Source organism: Carassius auratus, linkage group LG30F (assembly GCF_003368295.1).
Source record: "Carassius auratus strain Wakin linkage group LG30F, ASM336829v1, whole genome shotgun sequence".
Taxonomy (NCBI): domain Eukaryota; kingdom Metazoa; phylum Chordata; class Actinopteri; order Cypriniformes; family Cyprinidae; genus Carassius; species Carassius auratus.
Window position 1 is genome coordinate 538,865 of NC_039294.1, and position 24,614 is coordinate 563,478.

At 37.8% G+C, this 24,614-nt stretch overlaps 1 protein-coding gene across 1 annotated transcript; it reads right to left on the reverse strand.

The window, feature by feature from the left end:
• Window positions 1-2,187: 2,187 nt before the first annotated feature.
• On the reverse strand, window positions 2,188-17,081 carry LOC113067967 (glycerol-3-phosphate acyltransferase 3-like). The gene is made up of 13 exons (XM_026240476.1): window positions 16,948-17,081; window positions 13,972-14,149; window positions 12,970-13,036; window positions 10,404-10,698; window positions 9,696-9,770; window positions 8,932-9,021; window positions 7,126-7,219; window positions 5,197-5,312; window positions 4,483-4,538; window positions 4,265-4,350; window positions 2,954-3,082; window positions 2,801-2,880; window positions 2,188-2,716 (listed from the first exon to the last, which is right to left on the reverse strand). The coding sequence occupies exons 1-13, from the start codon at window positions 17,013-17,015 to the stop codon at window positions 2,617-2,619; spliced, it is 1,434 nt and encodes a 477-aa protein (XP_026096261.1). The 5' UTR covers window positions 17,016-17,081; the 3' UTR covers window positions 2,188-2,616.
• Window positions 17,082-24,614: the final 7,533 nt, after the last annotated feature.

Below are 24,614 nucleotides of genomic sequence, written 5' to 3' on the forward strand. Positions count from 1 at the left end.
GTGAACAGAAATTATATCTATGACATTTTAACAATACATATATTAGCTCAAGACCTGCTTGTGCTCTCTTGGTTGTTTTGGGTGTAAATGAACTTAAAGACTGTGAGTGTTTCAGTGCATTGTGTTATTAATATGTAGCTGGAGAGATGTCTGGTTCCTCTCGTGCTACAGAGACGGATGGGAATCAAGATTCCTATCTGAAGAGGTGAGTTAAGCTCATATACGACACTTGAAATATTGAATATTGAAATAATGAAATATTGCAGACTGGTTGGTATCTGTAAATAAAAGTTGGTTTGCTCTGTTATAAATGATATAATTTGAGCATCCATTCACAGGTATTACAGAACCCTTCCAGAAGAGAAAAGATTGATGCTTGAAAAGTCTCTGATGGTATGTTATATACATTAAAGAAATAATTGTATAAATTGAATGCACTTTTAATCGCTTTGAATAAAAGCATCTGCTAAATGCATAAATGTAAATGTAAATTCACAAACACACAAAAATGAAATTGTTATTATTTGAATTGAATAAAAGCAGAAAGGAACTGAGACGGAGTCAAATTGAGTTCTCAGGCATTTTAACGAATGTTTGTTCTTTTTTCAAGAATAAATGAAGACATTTTCATTTTTGGATGATGTATTCTGATAAAAATTTGTAAAAATAGGTATTGCAAATCATTTGACATTATTTGACAAAATCATAACAACCATGCTTTCTTCATGCAGAATGCAAATAATGACCAAGCGCACGTCGGTGGTCTTGGGAAGGGATGTGTTGGTGGTTCCAAACAAGGTAATATGTCCAAAACACCGAGAATCAAATAAATTAAAAATCCAACTTGAACTTATCAGATGTGTTTAATGTTCTTGTATTTTTCTGTGTGTGCAGTTCCCAGTCCAAAAAAAGACACTAAACACAGGACTGGGCCAGATGCTGAAGATAATGAAGACAAAGAATCCAAAAAATCCTCCATGTGCATTATGTTATAACATTGTTCGTCATACAGAAAATCATTAAGACTTACCTCACTGATAAACACTTGCCAGTCATAATCATTTCACTGGATAGAACTTATTGGAAAATGCTAATTTAAATGCCATGTTACCATATTGATTTTGTTTTATTAACAGTATTATTTTTATTCCTTAACATTGTTTAGTTGCGATATTCTTTCCCCCCTCTATTAAGGCATTATGTGTCAACTGATGATATCTTAGGCATGGAAAAAAATATAAATCTATATTTTGGCCAGTTTAAAGCAATACCAAATGAGCATTTTGATAAATCTCTGTGAAACAGCGGTTTGCAATAAACTTAAAACAGCACTAGCAGATTCAGTCTGTAAACTAATATGGTGCTGGATTCACATCAGCGCACAGGCAGAAGAACAATATTACCCATAGTGCCTTTTGCATTTTGGATCGCTCACACAGAGAAAGTTTGACAAGTATGAGCAAATGGTTCAGTTTAGTGTGTTGTAAAACACAGCTAGACACCAACACCTCTAAAACAGATGTGAAGATAATAAAATGTGAAGCAAGCATGCTGCAGCTTCAGTTGCTGAACAATGTTTAGCCTGCCAAGATCAAATAAAAGATTTCAGATACTGAACTTATAAGTTGTGTTTGGTCAGTCAGTGCTTGCTTGTAATCAGTTTTACTGTGTGCTCAAGTATACATAGACGTGACAGACCTGATCACAAGTGAAAAAACTAATAAAAGTATATGGCCACTGACATTTAACAGGGTTCCCACACCTTTTGAGAAAGGCATTTCCACAAATTCTCCAGTAATTCGCAATTGTTTAAACATTTTGCAGATTGCTATCACAAAGAAAAACTTTTAGCTAATTAAATAATTCAGATCTGTGCATAAATAGCATTCATTTATTCTTTAACACTATTTATTTGCATTATGTTTTTTTGGAATATTTTCAGTTTAATGAGACATAAAATTTTATGACAATTGATAAAACTGCATTACATACTGTGACATTTTCTGTCTCGCACATGAATTAAAGAAAATGACATACTAGAAAAAATATATATTATTTAAAAAAAATTCCTTAACATTGTTTGTTTTGCAGTATGCTTTTTCTTTTTTTTTTGACCAATGCTGTCTTACTTCAGAAGTAAAAAAAATAAATTATATATATATATATATATATATACACACATATAATTTTTCAGTAATTAATCACCATACTAGATATATCTGACAAGAAACAAATGTTAAAAAAGCACAAAAAGTTTATTTGCTCTGTAAAATATATTATCATGTCCTGAACTCAATATTGACCAAACAAACATATTTATAATTTTGTCCTTTTATAAAATGTAATTTCAAAAAACTATAAAAAAAATTAAAATAAAAAAAATGGAAGCATTCAAACGCAAAAGCTTTTTCACCTAATGAATATTCTGGCAAATGCAACTCTTCACAGAAAAGCAGTGCAGCTCATGAAACTGGGATCTATAGCATTCACAATTCATATTTATGTTGATTAATCCCCCATTTATAAATATCTTTCAAATGTATTTTTGCAGAAGTAGTATAAATAGACCATCCTGTAAGTATTTCCAGTGATCGGTGAACGAGAAGATCTTTGTGTTCAGTCACTGCTGTCATCACCCACCACCATGTGGCTGTACTTCTTCTGCTGTTGCTCCTTAAACGAATCCTTCACCTTTGCCCTCTTCAGACCCCCATCCCTGTGAGACAGACAGTAATAAACCTTTAACTTAAATACAATCATTGTAGCTGCAAGACAGCTAAAGACAATCTCTTTTACACACCAGGCCAAGTCCACTAAACCTCCTTGTTGTGCAATGGTTGATTTCACCCTGTTGGCAAACAGCACAGCATCCTCTCCTTCCTGTGCACACAGGAAATGAGTCAGTGAGGGCCTAAATAAGCACATACAGCTATTTTACACTATTTTACACTACCTTCTGTGCCATTGGAGGCAGATACCAGACGTTGCAGACTATGGCCCAGCTCGTCATCATCCGCAGCAAATAGCTCACCATGCTATATTTGCTGCTGTTCCAGAAAGCATCTCCAAACTGAGGGTCATACTATATATAACACACAGACACACACACACACACACACACACAGACACTGCATGAGGGTCAGAGTAGGTCAAAATACAAGCGCGCACACACACACACACTGAAGTTTACTGCAACATGGGACCAAAACACAATATACTTTGATTTATTTTCAACATGAAAGTTAATTAATGATATATTATTAATTTTATGTATTTGTAATAATTATTTTTTTTTATTAATTATCAGATTAAAGAGTTGATACAGGAAATATTTGTAGAATAATTTTGTATATAAAATAATTTAAAGGATATATTACAAATATAATATAGTATAATATTACACACACACACACACACACTATTGGCCAGAAGTTTGTAGTAATTAAGATTTTTTTAAAGATCTCGGCAGAAAATAAGTCTCTTATGCTAAACAAAGCTGATCAAAAATATAGTAAAAATAGTAATATTGTGAAATATTACTACAATTTCAAATAACAAATAATTTTTGTTTTTGAATATATTTTAAAATGTAATTTATTCCTGTGATTTTTAGCATCATTACTCCAGTCTTCAGTGTCACATGATCCTTCAGAAATCATTCTGATATGATGATTTGCTGCTCAAGCAACATTTCTTAATTTAATCAATGTTGAAAACAGTTTTAATGATTCATATGTTTTATAGAATCTACAATACACTACCATTCGGAAGTTTTGGGTTAATTATGTTTTGTAGGTAATTTTTACCTTTATTCAGCAAGGATGCAATAAACTGAATAAAAGTGACAGTAAAGACACGTATACTCTTACAAATATATATATATATATATATATATATATATAATTAAATAAGTTCTGTTCAATTAACGTTCTATTAATCAACCAATCTTTAAAAATGTGTCACCATTTCCAGAAAAGTTTTTAGCATCAGTACTAATAATTCAAAAACAATGAGTAACCATTATTAATAACTGAGCACCAATCTGAGCAGAAAAATCTGAATTGATGAGTGAAGGATATAAATGACTTCATTAAATATATTAAAATTAAATTAAATATTTATAAATGGTAATAACATCAAACAAATGCACCGTAACAGAGAATCATTATTATCATTCACATTGCAACTTACTACAATGCATTTTTCAAGTCAACAAAAACAGTAAAAATGACCCAGCCTCCTCACAGAAGGTAATGTGCGTTACCTTTATAGCCACAGGGTATATAGTTCCTCCAATTTCGAAACTTCCCTTTTTAAACATCATTACTGATGTATTATTGATGCAAGTTCCTGCAGGGGCAACCAGGTGCAAGTATTAAACGTCAACCGTTGAGCTTTAGAAACAATGCTGTAGAGCAGGACCTGAAATACGACTGAAACTGTATCTCAGTGTGCTATTTCTCATTGTTATTATGCACTTACCCTCAGGGAAGATGAGTATTGGCAGCTTTGTTGTGTCATTTACATGATCTCTTAACCTGGGAAGGGACAGAAAACAAGAAAGATGAATAGACCGGCATGTAATCAAAGTTAGATATATATATATATATATATATATATATATATATATATATTAACTTTAGATTTAATTCAGATTAAATGTACAGGTAGAATAGCATGGAAATTTATAGAAAGTTAGGAATCAGAATCAGGATTTATTTGGGAGAAAAACATACAGTACATAATTAAAGCTTGCTATTTTAATTAACTTGCTTTTTTATTCTAGATTAAAATATAGTGGTGATGAATGGCAAAATCAGCTCCCATAACTATGTATGAAAGATGACTTGTATTATGGATGTACAAGCATTTGTGTGTCTGTGCAATGTAATTTCCAATGCTGCTCAAGTCCTCAGTGCATGTCAGAACACTGTGCTGTTTTTAAATAAACGTGTTTCTGTTGTGCTGTGAGGCACATAGCAGCTGACTCAGACAGACATGACCCAGCATGCAACAGGTAGGTATGTTGCTTAAGAAAATATGAGGAGAAATATATCCATGCATATATGCAGATTACTGTAGAAAAATTAAATGAAACAGACGTTAAAAAAAAAAAAAGTTTGAAAATCATATATATATTTATATATTTGTAGTGATTTAATGAACAATTACAAAACATCATTATTGTTGTTTTACCTTTGTGTCACTAGGTGGCGGTCTCTCATCTCTGCTCTCTCAAACCAGATATGAGGGCAAGCTCTCTCCATCGCACGCTGGACGACTCCCATTAAACCACCATGAACCTGTCCTACCTGTTTAAAAAAAAGGGTTCGTTTAATTAGGAGCAATTATTTTTTACTTTGGAAGTAAGTGTTGATAAGGCAGATAATTAATTCTTCTGTGACTAAAGCAGCAGTTTTCTAATGTTTTTTGGTGTTGCCAGAATTTAAACGCAATACTTTTGTTTTTGCCCCATTTTTCTTGAGCTGAACTCAAAGATCTAAGACTTTTTCTATGTACACAAAAGGCCTATTTCTCTCAAATATCATTCACAAATCTGTCTAAATCTGTGTTATTGAGCACTTCTCCTTTGTCAAGATAATCCATCCACCTCACAGGTGTGGTATATCAAGATGCTGACGAGACAGCATGATTATTGCACAGGTGTGCCTTAGGCTGGCCTCAATAAAAGGCCACTCTAAAGTGTGCAGTTTTACTGCACTGGGGGTCCGGAGGGGTCAGAAAACCAGTCAGTATCTGGTGTGACCATCATTTGCCTCACGCAGTGCAACACATCACCTTCGCATAGAGTTGATCAGGTTGTTGATTGTGGTCAGTGGGATGTTGGTCCACTCCTCTTCAATGGCTGTGTGAAGTTGCTGGATATTGGCAGGAACTGGAACACACTGTCATATACACCGACTCAGAGCATCCCAAACATGCTCGGTGGGTGTCATGTCTGGTGAGTGTGCTGGCCATGCAAAAACTAGGATGTTTTCAGCTTCCAGGAATTGTGTACAGATCCTTGCAACACGGGGCTATGCATTATCATGCTGCAGCATGAGATGATGGTCGGGGGTGAATGGCACAACAATGGGCCTCAGGATCTCGTCACGGTATCTCTGCGCATTCAAAATGCCATACAGTAGATAAAAATAAAGATGACAACGAATTGCAGTCAGGTCGAGACCCCGATGAGGACGACGAGCATGCAGATAAGCTTCCCTGAAATGGTTTCTGACAGTTTTTGCAGAAATTATTTGGTTATGCAAACCGATTGTTGCAGAAGATGTCCAAGTGGCTGATCTCAGACGATCTTGGAAGTGAAGATACTGGATGTGGAGGTACTGGGCTAGTGTCATTACACGTGGTCTGCGGTTGTGGGGCCGGTTGGATGTACTGCCAAATTCTCTGAAACACCTTTGGAGATGGCTTATGGTAGAGAAACGAACATTCAATTCACGGGCAGCAGTTCTGTGGACATTCCTGCAGTCAGCATGCCAATTGCACGCTCCCTTAAAACTTGCAACATCTGTGGCATTGTGCTGTATGATAAAACTGCACATTTTAGAGTGGCCTTTTATTAAGACCAGCCTAAGGCACACCTGTGCAATAATCATGCTGTCCAATCAGCATCTTGATATGCCACACCTGTGAGGTGGATGGATTATCTTGGCAAAGGAGAAGTGCTCACTAACACAGATTTAGACAGATTTGTGAACAATATTTGAGAGAAATAGGCCTTTTGTGTACATAGAAAAGGTCTTAGATCTTTGAGTTCAGCTCATGAAAAAAGGGAGCAAAAACAAAGGTGTTGCGTTTAGAATTTTGTTCAGTATATATATATATATATATATATAGGACAAATGACATCAGTCAAAAAATAAGTACAGAACAAAATGTTTAAAGGTAATGTTTAAAGCATTTGAATATGGCTCCTAAAATAGGGCAAAAATAATTAACTGAATATGAATATTTATATATTTTTTTAAACACACTGAAAGACATTAATATCTCAATTAATTTGACATAAATAATTTTTGTTTAAAAAACAACAACTGAACAAATCTTTTTAAGTATTCAAATATGGCTCTGAAAACATCTAAACATTACTATCGCACTCACCATTGCATAACAGCCGTCATTAGCCAGAATAACGACATCAATTGGTGAAGTGTGATTAGCTACACAGATGCCTCCTCTCTTAGGTCTGTTTTGTCTGAAAAAATAATTAGTATTGTGCAATTAGATTCATTGAACACACAACTTACACACTTTATGGGCCCTATTTTAACGATCTAAACGCAAAGTGTAAAGCGCACGGTACAGGTGTACTCAGGGCATGTTCAAATCTACTTTTGCTATTTTAACGCTGGAAAAACAGTTGGCGTGCCCGGGCGCATGGACTAAATGGGTTGTCCCTATTCTGTTAATGAGTAATGGGTGTTTTTTGGGCATAACGTGCAATAAACCAATCCATTCCCTTTAAGAGCCAGTTGCGCTTGGGCCATGACGCATTTGCTATTTACACAGCGGAATTTGACAAGTGTAAAGACAGAACGCGTCTTCGAGATGAAACAGAGCTGCTCGTGTGTGAGCAAATAGATAGCCTAATTCTGATACATGTGATGACTATCCATTATGACATATATTTAATTAGCCTACAAAAAATTCTTCTCCATTGCAATCCTTTAATTTTTTATATTTGGCATGTTTGTGTGCTGTTGTACGTCTCTGTGTTTAATAAGCAGCGTATACGAGTGTTGCTGACCCGCCTATACTAACACGCACTTTAAATAACAAAGAACCATTGCGCCAGACTTTAGCCCAGGTTTGAGTTTGTCTATGGTGCAGTCTATTTTCAGCTCCTTTAAATAGCATTGCGCCAACAATTCGCCTGAACAGACCTCTTTTTTAGACCAGCACATCCATGGGTGCACAAATAGGCGCAAATGCATTTGCTAATTAAACAACGTGGCGCTGGACTGAAACTAGCAAACACACTTGTGCTGCGCCTTGCGTCACATTGTGCCGGGTGAATTATAGGGCCCAAAGGGTTAGTTCACCCGAGAATGAAAATTTGTCCATCTTCTACTCACGCATGAAGCATCCTAGGTGTCTGTGACTTAACTTCAGAATAATCCAATCGAAGTTATATTCGAAATTGTCCTTGCTCTTCAGAGCCTTTCAATGGGAGATAGTGGGTGTTTGTTGTCAGCAGTTCAGAAGACGTGAAATAAAGTGCGCGCATATGTAATAAAACATGCCTCACACGGCTCCGGTGGGGTGAACAAAGGCTCCCTGTAGCGAATCAATGCGTTTTTGTAAGATAAATATCCAGATTTCAAACTTAACAAACACTTTTTTTCTCACTTCTGCTTACTTCCGCTAGTTCGTCAGCACTGTGTGGTTAGTGACGAGCGTGGCGAGAGAACAAAACAAAACACTGGTCATGAATTAGAAGCACAAAACAAGAATTAATAAAGAAAAATGTTGGAGGATTTCGAAATAAGCCAAGGGGTGACTGGTTTTCCTTTGCTACAGTAAGGAACCTTTTTTTCCTTTGCTCACACATTTCTCATATGAAAGGCTTGGAAGAGCAAGGACAATTTTGAATATAACTCCGACTGGCCTATTCTGAAAGAAGATAGTCACATACACCTAGGATGCTTCGAGGGTAAGTAGAATATGGACAAATTTTCATTCTCGGGTGAACTAACCCTTTAACACAGATGTTTGTTAACGTAGTAAGCCCCTGCTGGTAGAAAAGCTGACAGCCACAGAGGTATTTTAGTAACTCATAAGGCAACTGCCTGTGTAGAAAAGTCAGCTCACTGGGTTTTGGAACAGAGCCACAGTGTCTATACAAGTCTAAACCATGTTATTGTTACTTGATTGACCGGTTGCTGTTAAATGGAGCCTTGAACTCACTTGTTGTGATAGTGAATGGTAGCTGAAATGCCTCTGGCACAGATCCTGTAGCACATCAAGTGGACCAGCTCACTCAACCAACCCTTCACTCTGAAACAACAGAGGCCTGTAACAATGTGATTAGGATCAAACAACAATTTAACTATCAAGCCCAAAACAACTGTAAAACTATAAAAATGGACTAAATGTCATTATTAGATGTCGATTGTTAAAAGGGTTAAAGTGCTTTTTTATCATTCAGCACTGATTAAAAATTATTCTGCAAATAAAGTGCTTTTGATGTAAATCTTAACAATGAATTGTTATTAGGAATGCAACTGTGATAACATGCATTTAGCCATAAATGGCATCATGTTTTTAAGAAATAATGTAAAAAAATATTTTTGAACAACAAACCTATATGAACAACAAAAAATTGAAAATTATATAATATTGATATTAAGAAATTACATTTAAATGCAACCTGATGTTTACAAAATTTCTACAACTTCAAGAAAAAGTAAATGAAAATGTGAAGTCTTGAAAACTGAATTTACGGAACTTAACAAACAATAAAAAAGTGACAGAGATACCTCAGGTTGAGCACAAAAACATTACCATCAGAATATTTCATAACATACTCTAATCCAATACATAATGAGTTAACAAAGACTGTCAACCAGAACTGCTGCATAGTAAGTCAATTAGGCTTCTGAGCAACAGAGAACAACTGGAATTGTCAATTATGAATTATTGTGAAGCTGATAACAGCACTAAAGCATTACCTGTAATTGGGGAGGAAACCCACCATTGTTGTGCCAATCACCAACCAGCTCAGCCCTATAGCTGTTAGTGTAATCCTACAGACGAAGAACAGGTGCACGATTTCAGTGAAACGATTTCTGCTTTCAGATTACAAACAGTGACTTACAATATACTGCCAAGAAAAGAACGAAGCTCTGAATCTCACCAATATACTTATTTACTGTAAAAATGTTTTTGAAAGAAGCCCAAGTCTGCATTTATTTGATTAAAAATACAGTAAAAACAGTCATATTGCTAAATATTATTATAATTTCAAATAACTGTACTCTATTTGAATATATTGTAAAATGTAATGTATTCTTGTAATGTAAAGCTGAATCTTCAGCATCATTTCTCCAGTCTCCAGTTTCACGTGATCCTTCAGAAATCATTCTGATGTGCTGCTCAAAAAACATTTCTTCTTATTATCAATGTTGAAAACAGTTGGTGCTTAATATTTTTGTGGAAACTGCGATACAGGATTCTTTGCTAAATAAAAAGCTCAAAAGCACTGCATTTATTAAAAATAGAAATAACAATATAACTAAATGTATTTACCATCACTTTTGATCAATTTAATGCATTCTTGTTGAAATAAAGTATTAACTTCCTAAAAAAAAAAAAAAAAGATCCCAAACATCTGAACAGTAGTTTACTAGCTATTAAGTATGAATGAAATAGTATTGTACCGTAGAGGAAGCAGTATGCAGTATCTCACGGCCACACCAACTCCCCACAGTACAGTGAGCCTGAGAGAGATGTACTGGAAGTTGTTGTTGGTTCGGGTGAGGAGGTTCCAGGACACCAGCTCCTCTGAGGTGAATCTCTGCGTGACATCGTCTTCCACAATGCTCTCAATGCCTTTCCTGGTGAAGCACAGGACGTCGCTCAGAGTGAAGTCCCCATGCTCGGCCGACTTTGGCCTGTTCTGACGCAGCTCCTCGATCTCCTGCTCCAAAGACGAATTATCCCGCTGAATTAAACCTGAGTCACACAGACAAAAGTGCTGGTTAATAATTATCAATAATGAAAGTCTATTATGCTTACCAAAGCTGCATTTATTTGCTTTTAAACTCTGTAATATTGTGAAATATTATTACAATTTAAAAGAACTGTTTTCTAGTTGAATATATTTTAAAATGTGATCTTTTCCAGTGATGCAAAACTGAATTTTCAGCATCATTACTCCAGTCTTCAGAAATCACTCAAACTTTTTATAGTATTCTTGGATGAATAGAATGTTGAACTAATATTTTTCAAAATAGTAATACTTTGCAACAATGTAAAAAAATAATAATAATAATTCAGTAATGCAGTTTATTTGAAAGGTGTATTTTGAGCTCGAAAGTGTCTATATGTCATGATCCAGTCTTTGAACTGCTGTTAATTCATCACACAGACTTTCACACTACTCAGTAAACCCTGGACTACATTTCCCATGATCCATTGCACCAATCACAAGTTCACCTGAGAACAATCACACACACACACCGCACAATCATCAGACACATTTTGTAAGCATTGGACTTCTTCTCCCACATTGCCGAGTATTGTTCTGCACATATCCCTCCCCTAGTGATAGCATTTCCGTGTTAGTTTCTAGTTTTCATAGTCTTGTTTCAGTTCCTTGTTTTCATAGTTTTGTCTATGTTTCTAGTTTTCATAGTTTAGTCTTTTTCATGCCTTGCCGTGTTTTGACCCTTTTGCTCTGGATTTTGGATTACCCCTCTTGCTTAGCCCTGGATATTGTTCGCTCATCTAAGACCCACGCTTGACCTAGGAATATTCTTTGTTCTTTGTCTTATATATCTGTTTGCCAGTGTTTGACCCATGCCTGTTACAACCATGTCTCTGTGTAATAAAAGCTCACACGTGGATCCGCACGTCTCATGACTCATCAGCCCCGTTACACTAAGTGTCTATCTATGCACTAGTAAATAGTGACAGACATTTCATTTTTGGGTGAACTATTGTTTAATATGATGCAAGCATAAAGATTACAGTGCCCATTAAGAAGAGAAACACATTCAGCCATCGTAAGAAACACATTCAAACAAGACACAGTTTATAACGGTATAATCAGTAATGCTTTCATCAGCTAAGATCACTGAGGTATTGATAAAGAGCATTCATAAATCTAATGCAGGGTGTAACTGATAAAGACGGGCTAAAGTCCACTGTGAGCATGTGTGTGTCTAAGAGAGAGAGGAACTGTAGTCGTTGTGTAACGTGTGATTACTTGAGTAACCAGGTAAGCTGAGAAATATCAGAGCACTACTTGTGTCTTATCAGATCACTGATCATATCATGCAGCAAAGCTAAAAATGCTGTTGACTTTTACAATAGCCTGAAGAAAGAAATAGAAAAGACAGCAGCTCTTCTTCCATTGACTGAAATCCTGAGTAATCCTTAAACAGTGAGGAACAGACTGAGGTTTAAGACATCATTCACTGATAATCTTCCACATGTCAAATATCAGCAATCTCAACTGCATTCAGCTTAAATAATATCCATCAACTTGTCGCTTTTAGTTTGTTATTATCAATAATAATTTAAAATTCAGACTGTTAACAATGCCACACAAAGTTATCATATGACTTCAAATGACTTAATATAAAGTGAACAAGGCATATGCAGCACTTTCAAAGTGATTTATGGTGTTTTTTTGTATTTGTTGGAGAGCTGAACAGAGCAGCATGGAAATGAAAACCAGTATACACTACCATTTAAAAGTTTGGGGTCATACATTTTTTTTTAAAGAAATTAATACTTGGATTCATCAGGGATGCATTAAATTGATCAACAGTGACAATTATAATGTTACAAAAGATTTTGGTTTTAAATAAATGCCATTCTATTGAGCCATTTATCAAAATATTCTGGAATATATGTATCAAATATAAAGCTAAACTGATTTCAATATGGATAATAATATTTTATAAACAGCAAATTAGCAGATTAGAATGATTTCTGAAGGATCATGTGACACCGAAGACCTGAGTAATGATGCTAAAAAATCAGCTTTGCATCACAAAAATTTACATTTTAAAATATATTATGATGGAAAACATTTATTTTAATCTGTTATCATTTTTCACAGTTTTTACTGTACTTTTGCCAGCCTTGGTGAGCATAAGAGACAAGGTGACAGAATTTAGATTTGAGGGAGGAGGGGTTATAGATCCTATTTGATTTTATTTGGTTATAAAAAACCTGGATCCAGATGTGTTTGGGACTGTAGCTGTAAAAACTCACCATTTGATGTGGAATGTTTCAGTATCTCCTCTGCTCTACTCGCCCTTTGGATTCTGTGTGTTGCCCACTGAAAAAACACCAGGCAAAGATTAATATATACTGCATGATTCCATTTGTTCCAGACACTACACTCTAAACGTACAGAATCAATCTCAATTAAGACCAAAGGGCACATTTCACATTTCAGTTTGAGAAATATATACCATCTGATTATGCCACAATGTTCATTGGTCAACAAAACGGTTTCATTTCCCCTCGGTGACGGTGTGCAATAGCCTAGTGTCCTGGGAGACTCTGCATGCCAAGTAGTGTTCTGGAGTGTTTTTAAAATGTATATCTTAATCATGTGTAATTAATATATACGCAGTTTTTATGAGCTCATATTAACTGAGAGACTAGATGAAGTATTTGTGCTTTCACAAATGTATTACTACAGGTCTCCTATTTGCAGCTACAGAGTGATTAAACTCTGGGAAGCCAAAGAGAATTGAATGGCTTTATAACCTATATTACTTCTGTAATGAAAAAAATATATATATAAATATATATTTTAGGAACTGACAGGAAGACAAGAAGGTTTTAAGTAGAATGGAGCAAGACAAAACATGAAAATAAAAATTTGATTAATTATTGGTTAATATTATCCGATAGCACAGTTTAAGTGACAGAAAGGAAAGTTGTCTCATTTGTGGAGGCAGTTATGGCATTTTGATAAAACTTACAGAAAAAGGTCATGATCATAATATATTCTTTATTTCTATACCTGTAAATATTATTACTATAATATATAAAATATGTTATTACTTCATAGTTTGATTAACATTTTGAATATATATTATTTTATTAATTTTTTTTGTACTTATTTGCTTTTTAGTATGTCGAATTACATATTTCAGTTATTTACTAAGGCAACTGATTTTTATCTCAAATTTTTCTTATAATGAATTTTCTTATTTTTATTTCAGCTTTATTTCAATGAACAATTTTTACCATCTCACCTACCTCTAAGGTTTTGATGAGGATCTTCATGTAGGTCTCAGTGATGCCAAGCGAGATCCCAAGCATGGCAGGCAGCATGATCAGGACCACCAAACAGGTGAACCAGACCCTCAGCACGGGGAAAAACACTGCCCAAAACCCCTCCATAACCACACGGACCAGACCACTTCCACTGCATACACTACACGACAGGGGGAATCAAAAGCCCTATTCGGACGGGACTAGTTTTACAGGGGGTCGTTAAGGCGGGCGTACACGGTGCGAATTCGGATGGTCGGAAGGTCGTATGTCAACGCACACGGCACGAGTGAGTTTATCTGAAAATCGTACGGACGACATGATATACGACACGATTTTACAACCTGCGAATTCCAGAAGCAATCGCACGAAGTTGATAGACGCGTTCGCTTGAAGCAGCGCTGCACGCACAGAAGGATCACTGTATGACATTACCGCGAGAGCGATATGAGAGCACACATATCCAATGCATTCGAATCGCTCTCGCGGTACTTTGATGTCATACAGGTGATCATTCTGTGCGTGCAGCGGTGCCTCAAGTGGAACGCGCCTAATAGAACTGCTCTCCCTCTCTCATAACTGCAAATAAAATATTGATACGAGCCTTGACTGTTTCCTACACGTACAGGTTATTTTTCAGCAATAGGAAACCGGGACGTTTGGTTACCCTGTGTGTGTGTTCTTGTAGGCCTATATGGTTTATAAATATCTGAAATGGGTATTAAAATGTAAACATGGTTTATGAGGACAATTATTGTGCTCTCGTAAACCAAATGGCTTTAAAAAATACTATACGGTGTTTAATAGAAATTTTAAACATGCATTTTTCGTGATGGATAGAGGTAGTGTATGGGGATATACAGTATAGAATACCGTTACGTCTATGGAGAGTCCCTGTAAACTACACATGCGTGTGTGAGAGAGAGAGCGAGAGAGAACCATAGACAGTAAAAGAAATGGACACAGCGACCCCATTGGAACTCAATTGAGACAAATGAAGCCCGGTTTTAGCGTTTTTTAGCACTTCCGTTTCTGACGCGCAGACTCAAACGAAGCTTGACGACGTCAGCAACCTGTCTGCCAGATGTAAATCTTCTAGTAGCTGTGCGTGCAAACTGCCATCGTTAATCTTGCAGAGACGGCGAGCTTGAGCGGGGAGTTCTTTGGCGTGAGTGAGCAGGAGTAGGTATTCTGATTAATTATTTTGTATATTATTTTAAAATGTAACGCCAGTACGCCATATTAAGTTCATTGCCTGCGAGCTTCTCCTCCTGTCTGTACGGTAATGCGACAGAGAGCCGAGTGGTTATGACGCAATCGTTAGCCTATTTTTTACAAAAACTGTTTATACGGGGCCATAATGTAACATAGAAGGTAATGGAGCCCTTTATACATTGTCGTGTATCTTTAGAAATAAATAATGGACATACAGAGTCTTTAAACGCCTCAGATGTAAAGTTATTCGCTGTCAAAGTGACGCCAAAATGAATGGGAGTCAATGGGAATGCTAACGCAAGTGAAGTTCTGCTAAAAGATGGCAGCCCCCACCCGACTTCAACTTCCGGTCGAGTTCCTTGCCCCTTGGAGAGAACTAAAAAGGCATTGGAATACGTTGCTAGAAACATCATACAGCGCTCGCTGTTCCTGTCAGACTTCAGCTGCCGTCTTTGTCTTTCTTCTTCTGTGGTTTTCCTAGTTCGTGATTGGTCAACTTCAGATAAATCAACAAATCGGCTCGTTCAACAGCACAAATGGCACGAATTCAAACCGATAGCTCACGAACTTTTTAGACATGTTTAAAAATGATCGGGAGGTCGGGAAGTGCTCGTAAGCCACTCTGCTCGGCTCGTAATTCATCGCAAATGGTACGAGCCGCGACCATACGAGAATACGCGATTTCCACACGATTGAAAAAAATCGCATGCGAACTCGTACGACAGCAAAAATCGCACCGTGTACGCCCGCCTTTAGAGAAATCTGCGTTTCACAGACGTACTTGGTGATTTTAATCCCGTCCGAATCTGCGACGTCTGTGTTTTTCTCACACAACCTCTGTGATAATTCCAGAGCAAATTACCTACCGTTTTTCAGCAAACTCAGTGATCCTCTGAGAAAACTAATCCCGTCCGAATGCGAATGTCTTTGATTGCCTGTGATATTTTATTTCACAACGCGTTTCCTTGTGTGTTTTGGCCAACGTGAATTACCGTAGATGCTCTTACCGCGCGGATGTTTGATTTGCTTAGCGGCAAATAAATAATAATAAAAAAATAATACAAATAATAAAATCAAGAGCAAGATCGCGTAAACTGTTAATACCGGCTATTGTAATATCAGCATCAGGTAAGATTACTCACGTTCATTTATGTACTCAGTTATATAATGTTTGAATTACATTTAATTAAAAAAAGGAAAACAAGTTAAACTAAAGGAACCACACATTAACATGGTTTTGTTATATTAGTCATTTAGTATTTACTGTGTAATAATACTAAGGCAATCATTCTGAATGAATTAAATGCACGCATACAGAGCGCGTGATCTCTGTGACGCCCAGATGCACAAACCCTAGCACAGACCCTCCCACCTCTGTAAAAAACACGGAGATGTTAGTCCCGTCCGAACCGGTACATGAAAATCACAGACGTCAGGTGGTAAGAATCGAAACTCAAATGTAGTTTAGAAAACTGGTCCCGTCCGAATAGTTCTAAATGCATATAATAATAACCTTTAGACAGAAATTTTATTATAAGGCACTTACAATAATAATAAAACTTGATTGGACTAAAAACACATGTGACTTTTGAGGATGTGATCCACACCAGAAACTCTTAACCTGTATTTCACTTTAAACCTTCTATCAGTCGAGACTATAACATGCATGCAGCAATATATGACACAAACAAATCAGCCAAATAAAAACTAGCTTTTACTTTCTCAATGAATTAAGCTCGAACTCACCTGGTTTCATGAAATGCCAACAGCTCTACAGAACAGAAAGCAGAGAATGTTCCTCGCTTCCTACTCATCTGACTCTTAACATGATCGAGACTGGAACTTAAGGATTTAAATGTCAGTTTAAGTAACTTCTGCAGAGTGATTGGGAAATAACAATGCTGGAAAACATCCTAGACCTTAAAATGTAGAACAAAGTTCAACAGCAACAATAGAAAACTGCGCCATCGTGAGGAGAAATTGGGATTTGATCGGTCTCTAGTCTTCAACCAAACTTCCGTTTTTTCAGAGTGCCAGAAATGTACTTTAATTTCTGTTATACGTTTTCTGTTAAATAATGTTTTCAACTGTAAACTTACAAAGCCTACAAAGCCATAAAATTGCATGCATAATCAGGGGCGTAGCAGCCATTTTAAAAGTGGGGGGGACAGCTGTATGGTGATTTGACCCAAAGCTGATGTTCATAATAAATTCTAAATAGAATACCAATTGGCATTTTACTTTTTCAAATTTGGGAACATGACATGATAGCTTACAGGAACCTATTTTTGTTAAATCATACTCAAATTTTAAAAATACTGCAGGACTTTGAGACCAATGGGAGACCATCTATAATTTTTTTTTTTTTTTTTAAGATAATAAAGATATTTTATGATATTTACAATATTTCAGTTGCACTACATTTGAACAATAACTTTTCTTTTTAACAGTTGGACAAAAACAGGTGTTAAATGAGTATACAGATTACATCTACAGTAATTTTATACAACATACATTTTATGAAAAATATGAGACAGATAATCTGTGAAAAAAATCAAGCTCCTCTGGCTCCTCCCAGTGGTCCTATTGCCATTTGCAGAAATACATCACTCCCGGTAAAAAACAACCAATCAGAGCAGCGGTCCGTAACTTTGTTTGTGTTCAAAATGTAGAAAAATGTATATAATAAGCGAGAACACCATGAATCCATTTTCCAAACCGTGTTTTTAGCTTGTCCTGAATCACTAGGGTGCACCTATAATAAGTGTTTATATTCGGACTATTTTAGATTGCTTCGGGGATACCGCGGCGGAGTAACCCAGTACCTTTGTGATTCTTCATAGACATAAACAGAGAGAAGTAGTTCCGGCTACGATGTTCTTCCGCAAGACGCAAGCAGTTCTGTTTATTATCCGCTAGAGCATCAAAAGTTCCCTACCGCAGCTTTAAGATAGTCAATCTGCTTTTTTTTATACAAATCTCACCTGTACACATTCTGGAGAGGTTGAGCAACTGCCCCCTCTCTCTGCCAGTGACGTCACAGCCTGCCTTTCCTACAGACCAGTTAGGACATAAAGTAACAGTTATGAATTAAAAGAATAAAATTTGATAAAGTATTTTAAGATATTCGTTGCAAAACAAATATGATTTATTGTGAAATGATAATTTTACTCCGCGAGCAGCACGTAGACAAACAAAAGACAGCAGAAACCAATAATATTGTTACGTCTTATTTAGCAGACGCTTTTATCCAAAGCGACAATCAGGAGAGCATTTAACACACTGAATCCGGCGCGACGTGACGAGGTCCATACAGGTTCAATAGGTTAAATCATAACATGAAAACTTTATCGCGCGATTCGTGTCATCGCGACATACTGTAACATACTTACAGTGTGTGTTTGAAAAAAGGATGTAATCGTCCTTTGCTTTTTTTCTGGGGTGCATTTTATCCCAGACGGCCTAATAGCAAAGTGAACATACGAACGAACGAAAATTCAGAAGAGCAACAAGAGATTTGAAGCTCATAGCAGACGCGCCCAGGAGATGATTCGCTCTGTGATTGGCTGAATGTTACTTCACTCAAATCTAAGTAACAAATCAGAGAACACTACAGGAAATATTCACGCTGGATCCTAAAAAAAATAAAAAATAAATAAATAAAAAAAATAGCAGGGGTCAGAATCACCCGTTTCTAAAAAAGTGCGGGGGACGTGTCCCCCCCGTCCCCCCCGGTTGCTACGCCCCTGTGCATAATACTTATTAAAGAATTAGACGTGTGATTTTTGATTGATCTTGAATCTTGAATTTGATTGTGCGGGTAAAAAATGTACTTGGGCGGGTGGACAAAATTTGGGTTGGTTCGGGGTCAGTTTGGTTGTTTTCAAACATATAAATCGAATAAGGTAACTGACTAACAAACAAGCTCATGGATATACTGCATCCAAACTGTTGACACTGAAAATGATGCGTGTGTTTTTTCGAGGGTATCGGTAAATCAATTGATTGACGTTTTGACAGTGACTGCTTGCATAGCCTATTTCCATCATTTTTGGTAATCGTCTTTAATGTATTTGCCAACATTTGATGCATGGGAAATTTATCTTATTATCTTACGTTATTATTTATTATTGTGTCGTAATTATTTTGTTTTAAGGAGTTAAAATAGCTCTTAAAACCCTTGAGTGAGCACTATTCGGACGGGACTAGTTTTCTCGATTCTTACCACCTGACGTCTGTGATTTGCATGTACCAATTCGGACGGGACTAGTATCTCAGTGTTTATTACAGAAGTGGGAGGGTCTGATTTGTGCATCTGGGCGTCACAGAGATCACGCGCTCTGTATGCGTGCATTTAATTCATTCAGAATGATTGCCTTAGTATTATTACACAATAAATACTAAATGGCTAGTATTCACCTTATTCCGCCCCGCCCACTTTTAATACTTCGCATTTCCGCATTTTGTCATCCGACTTCCGCTAAACCGATACGGCACGTCCGGTTACTAGTTCAGTAGTCGTAAGATTGTTTATAGCTAGCTATAACTGTGGCGAAATGACAAATAACGTTATGTTATAAATTGAGAGCACGATGAAAACGTCTTACGACGATCAAATGGTCTCAAATTGTCCCATCCATCGTCGCTGTTAACGTGGGTAATGTTAGACGATATGAAGAAGTGGCCAGAGTTAACCTATATATTTAACTGCCCTGTCAGAAGGAGTTGATGGAGCAGCAAGGAAAAATGATGTGAAAAAAAATGTACCGAGGCTTACCAGTATTTACATAGTGAGACAGTGGGTCGTGTACTGTTACACAGCGAGGGTTTTTTCGTCTTTTTAAAAATGAACGTGCAACCAGCCAGTCGAGCAGTCTAAACCTCTCAGCATGGTGCTGGTTAGTTTTGTGTGTGTGTGTGATGTTAACATACACGAAGTTATAAATGTTTAAAAGTATATTAACGTGTTTGATGACCATCATCAGACTAAGTATTTTGTCTAATAACTTAATTGTACAGTGGAGTCAGTTAAGTGAACGTTTATCAGTTACACATTAGAAAAGGAGGAGGCTGGAATTTGGAAGTGAAAAACGCCTTATATCCAGGTATGCATAATTATTAGGCAGATTTTCTTTTACAAATAAAACAAGCCAAAAAAGATTATATATCACTTATAAAAGATTAAATGCAAAATTAATAGTTAAGATTGGTGTGGTTTGGAATTGGTAAATATTACCAAAATATATGTTTAGAAAATCAACTTGCACAGTGTATATGCAAAAGGTAAGGTAAAGGTAAGATTTGGTAGGTGCACATTAAGTCTAATCAATGAATAATGTAGGTAAACGTCAAGTGTAGTAATAATAATAATGAATGATTATGAAATAATACAACTGTGAAAGCTTTGAAATTTATTTTAGGTTTGCCATGTTCTGTACAGGGCTGAGGACCTGTAAGCTGCTCATCTGGGTTCCATCACAGCAAGTTACATGTGCCACACAATGAGCAATTCTGTGCCAAGACTGTAGCTAGACTACAAACCTTTTATTTTAAAGTGTATGCTTCCTTGTGTCAGATGAGTTTCAGGCAGGCGACCTGCTGCTTTCCACAAGATACTTGCAGCTTTGTAAATAAGCAGGAATGAGAACAATTAGGTTAAGGATAGGATATTAGGTAATTGGGGTGGGATGTAGAGGACGTGTGTGAAGACTAACTATATTAAATAAGTTGTTTTAAATCAGTTGTGTTAAACAAGAGACAGACTGTGATTTGTTTTTTAGAACATGGATAATTTAATATAAGTTGTATAAAATCATTTGTGATGTGTTGATCAGTGTTTGTTGTTTTCAGGAAGCAAGAGACACCTCCTACTTACCATCCTATACAATTTCAACATTTAATTTCCATATGTAATAAACCAAGATGGAATTAACTTGCAAACTTGACATGACTTTTTCCTTCAAATCAGAGATTAAAGATAAAAAAAGATCAAATTAAGATAAATAAATAAAAACTATTTACAGCAGGTAATGTCAGGTGACACTGTAAAGGTTCATAAAATAACTATTACAGCAGGTAACTTCTGGTGACTCTCAGCAAGATCAGGGGCATGTGGATCTGATCACCCTCACAGTTGTCCACTGCATCACCGGCGGTCATTGATACATCTGTGGAAATAATTAAACATTTTTACATTAGTACTTACAATATATCATGAGTATTAATATATGATGGGACCCGAACTTAGAACTGTGTGTGTGTGTGTGAGAGAGAGAGAGATGCATTAGAAACAAAACAGTATACACACTCTTAACTGTAGTGTTCAAACGTAGGTCATTATCTGAATGAGAAATGTAACTAGCTTGCCTGCTATCATACCTGCAATCTCTGTAGCAGGAATAATGTGAGCTATTGTAATGTACTATAATATCCTGTACTACCGTAAACATTAAATAAATAGGTGGACAATGGTAATCAAGTAAAATTCGTTGTACTTCGTTAACTGCCTGTTACTGATCTTAAATGTATTCATAGAACGGACTTCATAAATCTAACGTTAGGCGAGCAAACACATAGCTAGTTAAGGTTTGCTTACCCGAATCAGACAATATTTTTATCCCCCGGCGTGTCCTCTTTAACGGAACATCGTAGTCGAGTATTTCTAAGGGTGTTCGTCAGTCGCCTTCCCGTCCATGAAATGGTACGAACACACATAAGAGCGCTTGGGTGGGCGCTTCAAATTTAGCGCCTTCATCCATTTCCTCAGGTGCTTCTCTTCTTTAGGTGGTGGATGTAAAATGTAAAGTGCAGCACAACACTCCGACCGCTTCACAATGTGTTCGCTACATCGTTGGTGCAATCGGTTTTTTAAATACAATTGTTATGCAGCCCCTAACTGAGCATATAATACTTGATATATTTGCGTTCTGTTATCTAGCCACTAGCCTAGGTACGTTACGTCCGGTCCCTCAGCCGGAAGTAAGATGACAAAACGAGCGCAATGGCGGCACCGTTGTTGCCATGGAAAATAAGGTGAATAGCAAAACCATGTTAATGTGTGGTTCCTTTAGTTTAACTTGTTTTCCTTTTTTTTTTGTAATTAAATGTAATTAAAACATTATGTAACTGAGTACATAAATGAACGTGAGTAATCTTACCTGATGCTGATATTACAATAGCCGGTATTAACAGTTTACGCGATCTTGCTCTTGATTCCCTATCATAGGTCACTTCGATGCTGCGGTGACGTCACCACGTATGGGAACACCTCCGGTGTGACGAATGTCTGAAGCCCTATACCATCCCGCCAATCCTATTGGCCAAATGGCGCATAGCACCACCCTACGCATGCGCACGCATGATATACCCGGGTGCAGCGCGCAATTTCGCTCAGATTTCATTCCTTCAGGAATAGCGAATCATCTGTGCCCTATCATCTCGCGTTCTCCAGCGATTTTCTTCGAGCAGTGTTTAACTCCTCTTTCGCGGACGCGATGAGTCAACGAAAGGTAAGAGCCGTATATGGGTTTATCACAGGGAGGCACTCATGAGAGATTCGTTTGCAGCCTCTCTCATGTTCTCTCTGTGATAGCCTACGGCTATGGTAAATAAAGAAAAGTATCCGCGCTCTGGAGTCTATTTCTTCAGTCGCCTCGCGTCTAACCCCCACCGTTCGCTTCTGCGGTCGCCGAGGCCCCGCACGAGGTGTTGGTTAGGGGCGATATGTGCGGCTTGACTATGAGTACAGTGATGCACTGGAGTTTTCCACTTGCTCGCTCTTCCCTACTCGAGCGCGTTAATCAGAGCAGTTTTGCTTTTATACTATGTTGTCTAACCGCAGCTTCTACTCAGAGTAGGCTCTGACCGGCATAAGCGGTTCTCTCCCTCCGAGCGGACAGGAGAAACGCGCTTCCCCTTCCTCAGTGTGCTATTATGTGGCTATCCGCGCGGTGGATAAATTACCCTTCTCACAGACCTCCACCAAGAGGTTTCGAGGTCCTGGAAGCAGCCTTATCAGCACATATCACGAACGGCGCGGGTTTTTTGCCACGATTAAGTGACATGGCGGACTGCTATCATATAGCGATGCCGTTTGACTACCTCTCTAGCCGAACGGATCGCGCCAAACTCCGCCACGACCTAGTCTCGTCTAAGACGTATCGAGTCGTGTCTATTTCGGCAAATTTTATTCTCTTATTACGGTTCTTTACGAGAAGCCTCTCGTTCTTCCCCTCACTCTAACATTGACTGTCTCGCAGCACAAGCACTTCGAGCGTCACTGAACTGAGCTGTTATTTGAGCGCCCCTCAGACACTGCACAATTCAGTCTTCAGAGTTTGAGGGACGGCACAAGAGACTGGCGAATTTGGCCAGTTTATGACGGCTCACACAGCTGCCGCGTTCTCGCTAGCGGCGTGGCCTAATGTTATCTTGTTGGATTAAATCCTGCCGTGAACACGCTTCAGGATTATACACAACGAAACGCAGCGAGTTTGACGCTTGCGCTTTCCTTCTATGTTTGCCAGGGTCTGTGCCCTCCACTAGAGAGTGCTGTTGGACTGCTAATGCACATCCAACCCTCTCACTGCAGTCCCCATGCTCTAACATTGACTGTCTCGCAGCAAAGCCACCTCGAGCATCATTGGATTGAGCTATCATTTGAGCGCCCCCTCAGACACTCTGCACAATCCAGCCTTCAGAGTTTGAGGGACGGCACAAAAGGCTGGCAAAGATGGCCAGTTTATGACTGCTCATACAGCCGCCACGTTCTCGCAATGGCGACGTGGCCCGATTTTTATCTTTGTGAATTAAATCCTGCCGTGGATACGCTTCAGGATTATACACAACGAAACGCAGCGAGTTTACGCATGCGCTTTACTTCATGTTCGCCAGGGACTGTGCCCTCCACTATAGAGTGCTGTTGGACCGCTAATGCGCATCCAACACTCTCACTGCCGTCCCTACGCTCTACATTGACTGTCTCGCAGCAAACAGCGCTTCGAGCAGCATTGGATCGGGCTGTGACACCAGGCGTAAATAATAAATAATAATCCCTCAGACACTCTGCGCAATCCAGCTTTCAGATTTCGAGGGGCGATTCAAGGGTCTTACACAGACGACCCGTTTATGACGGCTCGCACAGCCGCCGTTTTAGTTAGCGGCAGAGCCTGATGTTCAATTCGTTGGTCTAATTCCTGCCGTGGACACGTTCAGGATTATACACAATGGGACGCAATAGCTCTTATGCATACACTTCCCCTGTGCACGAATGCCGCAGGCTTTTCCGTGCACGGACATTATGTGTATGACAGCGTTGCAGAAAGCGGAAATTTGAGACTGCTAGTATCGTTTTGGGTCGCGTGGAACGCTTGCCCGGCATTTCTCAATGGGTGTTACGCACAATTGTCACGGAT